Source organism: Schistocerca piceifrons, chromosome 2, assembly GCF_021461385.2.
Source record: "Schistocerca piceifrons isolate TAMUIC-IGC-003096 chromosome 2, iqSchPice1.1, whole genome shotgun sequence".
Taxonomy (NCBI): Eukaryota; Metazoa; Arthropoda; class Insecta; order Orthoptera; family Acrididae; genus Schistocerca; species Schistocerca piceifrons.
The window spans coordinates 122,123,491-122,132,730 of NC_060139.1; the positions used below are offsets into that span (position 1 = coordinate 122,123,491).

General features: G+C 38.3%; 1 protein-coding gene across 1 annotated transcript in view; it reads left to right on the forward strand.

Annotated features, from left to right (window-relative positions):
* LOC124777060 (28S ribosomal protein S14, mitochondrial) overlaps positions 1–7,981 on the forward strand; it is a 28,603-nt gene extending 20,622 nt beyond the window's left edge. Inside the window, exon 3 of the mRNA XM_047252333.1 lies at positions 7,707–7,981. Within this exon, the coding sequence (XP_047108289.1) occupies positions 7,707–7,889 (183 nt within the window). The 3' untranslated portion in view covers positions 7,890–7,981. The remainder of the gene's footprint in view (positions 1–7,706) is intronic.
* The last annotated feature ends 1,259 nt before the right edge of the window (positions 7,982–9,240 follow it).

The window sequence follows — 9,240 nt, forward strand, 5'->3', positions numbered from 1 at the left end:
GTGTCCTTAGTGGTCTGTGTGTCAGATATTCCACCATTGTGTGTCTCTCACCTCGAAACATTCCATCATTATTGTTTCTCAAGATTCTGTGTTTATAATCTGATATATCTAAATATTGGAAAAATTCTTGATAACCTATTAACTTGTAGGAAGAAAGATATTTTTAAGGTATTAGTTTCATTTCAGTACACTAATTTACGTAGTTTCTTACTTGTGTGTCTCCCAATTATTAGTTTATAATGTTCTCGTTTTCTATCCTTTATTGATTATTGATTATTGTGGGCAAAAATGAACAGTATCACTCTACTGGAAAATGTTCAAAAGAGTTAAAGACATTTGAATGATGATGAATAAGCTAACTCTAGAGTGAAAGGCCATCACTTAAAAGTATAATGCAAGTTTTCTTTATGGGTAGAACGGTTGTGGATATCTTAGAATGGTAAAAGAAAAGTAGCTGCTAGTTTCACTGCTCTGACCTGTTCAATCATGAATGCCGTTTGCAGCAGTAATGACAGAAAAAGATCAGAGTTGAAATGAAATATCCAAAGTCAAGTCAAAGATTTGGGATTCGCTGCTTGTCTAATCAGTTTAGTCTTATCAAGTTTCACTTTTAGGAGATCTTGGACAAAAGACACAGAGAACCATAAGAGATTAGATTGTAATGTCCTAACTATAAACATTATATAAGTTTCCACAATGCAACAGGTTATGTGGAGGAATGTTGTGACTGATTATTTACCAGAGCCAAGCTCTTAGGATGAGCAGTCATTACCTCCTAAGCCTTGGTCAGTGCTAGCTCACTCCAGGCATCTCAACTGTGCTGTTGATATCCCTACTGCAGTTCTCACAGATACTGTATCTGAAAAATATTTTTTTCAGCTGAGAAGTACATGCCCACAAAAAGTACCTTGAGATGCCGATTAAAAACATTGTTTCATGAAGCATCCATACCAAATCACAATTCTATCCGATACATCAAAAGCCCTTTACTCAGGTCACAAAATGTGGCTGTTTGGAAGAATGAGAATAAAAAATAGAACATACTTCTTTAAAGAGTTACTGTTCAACAACTGATCAGATCTTGGATCCTCAAGTGCATTCTTACTTTTCAGAGGCAGCTGCATATAAAAAAGAAACATGTGGTACAAGCATGACAGGGAGCAATCATAGGTTAAAAATACAAAACATAACTTGAAATCATACAAGAAAGAAGACCAAACAGTTGCTGTAACTGCAGAGGTACAGAATTGTGTGGTACCTCATACCATGCCACCAGTATTTTTAAGTCGAGTACGTCTCTGGTTACTTCACTCATCTTTTGAATTACTTGGATGGGGATGTAGAAGAAAGGGCTACACATGGTCCCTGAGAATGTAGAATTAAACATCCTGGTTCATGTTCAAAGTATTTTAATGAGTGGGCCCAAGTTATGGAATGAAAAACACCCCCTGGACATCACAGAACCACTATCAGCCTGTACTACATCCTTCAGCTACTGCAGCTTAAATGCATAATTGGGGCCAACAGTGCACTCACCACTTTGTAGATTTTGAAAAGAGGTGAAATGGAGAGTTGGACCACACTACGTGCCTCCATTCTGCTACTGTCCACTTTCTGTTGTGTTTGACCCATTGAAGACTGCAACTTTATGTGCTGCTGTGAGTAGTAACCTTTTGTGGAGTGCCTGACTCTAGATGGCCTGTGCATGCAGTTTCCTTTGCATTGTTTGCTTGGAAACTGGGTTGAGTTGTACCTGTGTTTACTGAGAGCAGCAGTTCTTGTGAAATTTCAAACCAATTGTCATTGAAAAGGCCTTACACAAGTCTCCTGTTTGTGTCAGTAAGGATTTTTTTTTTACAACCATTGTTCTTACACCATGTTACATAGCTGCAGGAAGCACCATTTGTTGTTGACATATTAGACGGTCTGCTTTCATACACCAACAGATTGGGCAACCCCATTGACAATGTGATCATGGGCATGTGCCTGTCTGTGATTTTTGTCACATCTCCACATTGACATACCTTACTGCACCAATTCCATACAAGCGGCTGGCACATACACATCACTTCATTGCCATGACTTACAGTGTGGAGAATCGCACGACTGTCTAGTACCAGTTCTACACCACTCCAAAGTGCTCAATGTGCTCTTTGTAAGGAGGTGATTAATATTTTGTCCAGAGAGTTTATATTGGTTTGGGAGCTCAAAGATGAAATGAAATCATGTCAGAGATTAGGAATTTGCTGTGTACTGTTCTATTTGCTTACTTTCATGTCGTTCCACCTTCCTCTTGTCTTGTGCTTGTGGTCTGATCAACTCCCAAAATTTTGACATGATTTGGTATGTCTCATCTTCACTCCAAGCTCCAAAACCAATCAGGACCAGCACAACTGCCCTTAGCTACTCATCAACATTTAAGAGCATCTACTAATACAGCCAAGTAACATCTGTTCATTTCAAGGATATATTGCTTGCTGCATCCATAGTGTAACATACAGATGGCACACTTTATTATTATTATTATTTACTGGTTGTAAGCTGACTGCTCTGAGAGGAGGAGGTGGTCCTTGTTTCACTAGCCAATGTGCAGTGAGCTGATCGCGGCATCCTTTCCTCAGGGTCCAAGTTGAAGTGTGCAATCCGTAAACTACTCTTGCCTCTTGGGGTTGCTAAATGGCAATCACCTTGGGGGCTCAGTTTTCTGGTTGGGTTCACTTTCACTGAATGTAGCATTCCAAAACTGTAGACTGGGCGGTACTGTCATTGTCTTTTGTTGCGGAGTGTACACATTTTAGCAACCATTTGTTACTCACAGTAACAAAATGTTCTGTGATTTGAAGAACAGGGATCATGATGTAACTAAAAAACACCTGAACCTTGTAGTATGCTGTGACCCAATGAGACTGTGGTCACTGAGGTGTAAAATCAAACTGTTCACAATATCTGAGACACCTGCCATCATGAAATTGTTATAGGATTTATGATATATGTGGTACTCTTTTGGTGTCAAATAATTAATTTTCTCGTGGGGTCTGTAGAGAATCACACAGTCCAAGATTTCCAGTGGCTTTTGTGGACCAGTAGCTACAATTAAAACTGACCCAACAAAGGCTTCTCAGGTATCTACATCTGCATATATACAACAAACAAGCCATTATACAGTGCACGGCAGAGGGTATTTGTATCTAAAACAGCAGTTTTCTGTCACATTTTGTTTGCGTATCGTGTAAAAGAAAAAAAAAGAAAAAAAAACTATCTGTATACATATACAGGGTGGTCCATTGATTTTGACCGGGCCAAATATCTCACAAAATAAGTGTCAAACGAAAAAACTACAAACAACGAAACTTGTCTAGCTTGAAGGGGGAAACCAGATGGTGGTATGGTTGTCCCGCTAATGGCGCTGCCATAGGTCAAACGGATATCAATAGCGTTTTTTTTTTTTTTTTTTTTTTTTTAATAGGAACCCCCATTTTTTATTACATATTCAAGTAGTACGTAAAGAAATATGAATGTTTTAGTTGGACCACTTTTTTCCCTTTGTGGTGGATGGCACTGTAATAGTCACAAACATATGGCTCAATTTTAGATGAACAGTTGGTAACAGGTAGGTTTTTTAAAATTAAAATACAGAACGTAGGTACGTTTGCACATTTTATTTCGGTTGTTCCAATGTGATACATGTACCTTTGTGAACTTATCATTTCTGAGAATGCATGCTGTTACAGCATGATTACCTGTAAATACCACATTAGTGCAATAAATGCTCAAAATGATGTCCGTCAACCTCAATGCATTTGGCAATACGTGTAACAACATTCCTCTCAACAGCGAGTAGTTCGCCTTCCGTAATGTTCACACATGCATTGACAATACGCTGACGCATGTTGTCAGGCGTTGTCGGTGGATCACGATAGCAAATATCCTTCAACTTTCCCCACAGAAAGAAATCCGGGGACATCAGATCCATTGAACGTGCGGGCCATGGTATGGTGCATCAACGACCAATCCACTTGTCATGACATATGCTATTCAATACTGCTTCAACCGCATGTGAGCTATGTGCTGGACATCCATCGTGTTGGAGTTACATCGCTATTATGTCATGCAGTGAAACATCTTGTAGTAACATCAGTAGAACATTACATAAGAAATCTGCATACATTGCACCATTTAGATTGCCATCGATAAAATGGGGGCCAGTTATCCTTTCTCTCATAATGCCGCACCATACATTAACCCGCCAAGGTCGCTGATGTTCCATTTGTCGCAGCTATCGTGGATTTTCAGTTGCCCAATAGTGCATATTATGCCGGTTTACATTACCACTGTTGGTGAATGATGCTTTGTCGCTAAATAGAACGTATGCAAAAAATGTCATTGCCCCATAATTTCTCTTGTGCCCAGTGGCAGAACTGTACACGACGTTCAGAGTCGTCACCATGCAATTCCTGGTGCATAGAAGTATGATACGGGTGCAATTGATGTTGCTGTAGCATTCTCAACACCAATGTTTTTGAGATTCCCGATTGTAGCGCAATTTGTCTGCGCCTGATGTGCAGATTAGCCACGTCAGCAGCTAAAACACCTACTTGGGCATCATCATTTGTTGCAGGTTGTGGTTGACATTTCACATGTGACTGAACACTTCCTGTTTCCTTAAATAACGTAACTATCCGGTGAATGGTCCGGACACTTGGATGATGTCGTCCAGGATACCAAGCAGCATACATAGCACACGCTCGTTGGGCATTTTGATCACATTAGCCATACATCAACACGATATTGACCTTTTCCGCAATTGGTAAACGGTCCATTTTAACACGGATAATGTATCACGAAACAAATACCGTCCGCACTGGCGGAATGTTAGGTGGGTACCACGTACTTATTCATTTGTGACTATTACAGCGCCATCTATCACAAAAAAAAAGTGGTCCAACTAAAACATTCATATTTCTTTACGTACTACACGAATATGTAATAAAAAATTGGGGTTCCTATATAAAAAAACACAGTTGATATGCATTTGACCTATGGCAGCACTATCTAGAGGGACAACCATAGCGCCATCTGGTTTTCCCCTTCAAGCTAGACGAGTTTTGTTCTTTGTAGTTTTTTCGTTTGATGCTTATTTCGTGAGACATTTGGCCCAGTCACTATCAATGGACCACCCTGTCTATGCAACCTAAAATCTCTTATCTTCTCATGATCCCTATGCGAGATGTAAAATGATGGAATCAAATTGGTGACATAATATTCTCTTAGAGAAACTCAAATATTATGCAGATGTCTTGCTGGTAACTGGTTTTTATATTATCTAACTAAAAGGATGCACAGTATTGCATTAAGATGCTCAGAAAGTCTACAAAATGAAACAACATCTTAAGAAAGGGGATAATCACTACTAGTGTATGACAGGGATTGATGCTGGATTCGCTCTTGTTCGTTTTGTAAATTTTCCATCATATATCCAAGAAGCAGAAATAGTTTACTTTGCTGATGATTTGAGTGTTATAATCAGGCCTAATAGAGGACCTTCAACACTTACAAATATAAATGATATTTTCTAAACAAGTAAACTTTGCAACTTTTGCATTGCAGGTAATAGCAGATTGTGGAAACGAGAAAATCAAAAGTTGATATTGCTATTTTTGTTCACTATTCAGGTAATTTAGTATGTCTGTATTTCTGAAAAGCATTTGGCTGATTACTACACGCATTCATTTTATCAAAAGTATGATTGCATGGGAGATGTGAAATTTGTGGCTGGATTGAGAATTTCTTGTTAGGGTGTACAAAGCACATTATCAGGGATTGAAAGTTGTTGACAGATGTTGAACTGACTTCAGGTGTGTGCCCCAGGAAAGTGTTTTCGGACACATGCTGTCCATTTTGTATAGTAGTGTATGACGGTTCCATCTGATTTTTATTTATTTCGTTTGTTGTCCTCAGTGTCAACTTATTGCGTTGCTACACTGGCTGAAAAAATGGGTTGTGGATTCCGACACTGACTACTGTAAATCATATAGCCGACAGATGCGTTGTTGTGTTTAACAGTACTTTAATTTTCACTTTGCACAACCCCCAACATTACACTATTGTTTAACTTTCGATAAGCAGGCAAAACTCCACACACTGCTACGATAGTTTCTTGTTGAACATCTATGAGCAGTAAAAGCTAACCACAAAGTTCACAGTTCTTGAAGAATAATCAGGTACGTATGGAAACAGTCACTGTCATTATTTTTACACACAGCATCTTGGTGTAACACTTATTTCACTGTTAAGTTGATCGTTGTTGTCATTCTAACGAACACAGGTTCCTCGTCTGAAACTCGGCTGTGGACTGATTGTCTTGTGACCAAAAATTGGGCCCTTATTTATCATCACAATAATAGCTACTTCTACTGCAAGAGTTTGGCAAAATTATTTGTTTAAACCATGAAATTAACAAATAAAGTTACGCAAACAATACTTTTGACAAAACTGTTAATTACTTTGGAATTAATGAAGGGCTTGTTTTGCTAACATGTTTTCAAATGGATCCAAATACATACTTTAAGAATACTATTAGTTCGTGTTCCAAATGTTTATAATTAGTATAGAATTTATATTTGTTTATATGTCAACAATCGAATTTAAGTCACAAAACAATCACCAATTTCACCCTATACTGAAAGATACTAACTAGGAATAATCAGAATATATTAGAAAATCAGTTACATACAGAATGGTGTTCCTCATAATAAAGCTAGAAGATGGAACATTTGAGAAGTATATCTTATTTAGAGACACAGTATCCCCGGGCAACTTGACGCATGCTATATTTTTACTGTTCTTTCTCACTACATTAGCTGAGGCATCATTGAGGGAAGAAATTTCTCACAGCTCCGTTTCCCTGAGTGAGTGCCCCACAAATGCAAAGTACTCACCAGGAAAAATTGCCCAGAGTGTACAAGGGCTCCTTTCTGCACCAGATTGAAAAATATATAAAATTCTGTTTGGAAACTGACCAGGAAACATGGGAGTTTCGGGAAATTAACAAGTAAGTGTAACAGCCGTGAAGGTTACAAGGAATGTAACCATCTTGCAAATTGTTGACTGGATCTAGATTGGTGGTAAGGAAGAACAAACTGTGCTCAGTGTCACGTGGGTAGTTGGTGTCACCCATGTGTGGCATACCTCATTTTAGTTGTTCTGACAGGACATTGTCAGTTAATTCACAGCTTCATATCCAGGAAAGAGGAACTCCGATTGTTTTCTGCCTGCCTATAATCACATTTTAACAATGTGACTTTGTGCTTTGACAAATGGGTAAAACCAAATACATATGGCAACCTGTCTTCTGTTTCAGGTAACAAATTTTTGTGTGTTTTCCAGACCCCCAGCTTAAGCTTTTAGGCTGGAGATTTTAATGTGTTGCAGAGCAGTTGGTTATCCTTTTTTAGCCCAGTGATCAGCAGTCATGTCCTCCATTAATTTTCTCTTTCGTTATTGCAGGTGTGTGTGTTAATGTTGGCAAAATATTATGATTTATTTCTAATTGACAATTTAATCATTTAACACACAAAAATACACTCACGTCATTGCCCCCCATCTGTTTCAGTGTGGAATAATACTTTTAAGATAAATTTTGTCAACTTTCTTTTCCAAGGAATAAATTTTCAGAGAGTAAATAACATTCTTTTTTTTCCCTCCAGGAAATTGCAGACAAAGAAATTGCAGCATTTCCACGAGACTCTAGTAAAGTTCGGTTGGTGAATCGGTGTGCTGTTACTTCCCGGCCACGTGGTGTCGTACAGAGATGGCGCTTAAGCAGAATTGTCTGGCGACATCTTGCAGACTATAATAAGTTATCTGGAGTACAGAGAGCGATGTGGTGAAGCTTGTGTCAGTAATTTTTGTATGTAGTGTACTGTTGTTAGTGTGATTAATTATGATAAAAATTCAATAAATGAGAATGTGTTTTCCCAAATTGGAGGTTTGTTCTTTTTTAATATTTATATTGGATTAATGCCATTGTCAGAAATTACAGTGACCTTGTTTGTGATGGACTTAGTCAGTATGAACTGCAGGAAGTCACGACGACGTGATATAACTAACCTCTGAACTAAATTGCATTGAATACATAGATGCTTTTGCTTTCTTTACTTTATTGACTTTCTGATTTGATCATGTTACTTAATACTGAAGAAATGAGGCTTTTTTTTTAAAGGCTAGTTTCTTGGAGTAGGAAAGAATATTTTGTAAATGATCAAGAACTGAAGCATTGACCATTTGTTTCTCCAGTGATTTCCATATAATATATACCCTGGATCATAACACGTCAAAATTTCATCCCAGTCATCTAATGCATATTACATCTTCCTTTGTCTCAATATTCTTCTGATCCATGTTCAGTCATGTAAAATTAATAAACGTGTTCATAAACTAAGAACATTCAGTTCCAAAGTATTTATCTTCAAATAACTTGTATCAAAATTTATTAATGTAGGAACTCGAAGACCTGACTTCATTGGCTGGGTATGTGTTTAATGAACCTGAAGATACTAAACTAAAGATAGATGATTGCTATCAGTCCGATGTAGCCATAAACTCTGTGTGTGCTTCAGCCCGTATTGTACAGTGGTGGAATGTTGCATGTCACAGGGGGCAGGGACCTTGGTGTAACAGCCCAGATCTTTAGGAATGTACAAACCTCAATTTTGTTCAAATATATTTAACAAAACCCCAATCTAAGTTGTGTTGTATGCCAATGATGTGGATGGCTGGTCTGGTAAAACAGTCAGTGATGAGCAAGCTGTGGGATACCTGCCTATCTCAGTTGCACACTGCCTGACAAAAAAAGTGGAGCACCCTGAAGATGTGGTCAGATGTCAGTGTTACTTCATACATGTCCACACCATTGACGAGTGTGTAAATGATTTGCAGTTCTCTGTGACTGGTAGAACGGCTACCTGAGTGCATTTAGTGTTCAGTGTCATTACCAGGCCTGTTAGGGCATATAAAGGGCATGAAAAGTGTCAGATGTTGATTGATCACTGTGGAGAACAGGGAGATGCTGCATGCTCATGTTAGACACTGTTATCAGCAGTTGAAAGAGTTTGTATTGTGCACAAGCATGTTGTAACTCTCACATCTGTGCATGCCATCTGAGGACAAGAAATGTACTCCATGCAACATTGTATGTCATCCAACACCATTTTTTAGAGGCTAGCAGCATCCAGGCTAATG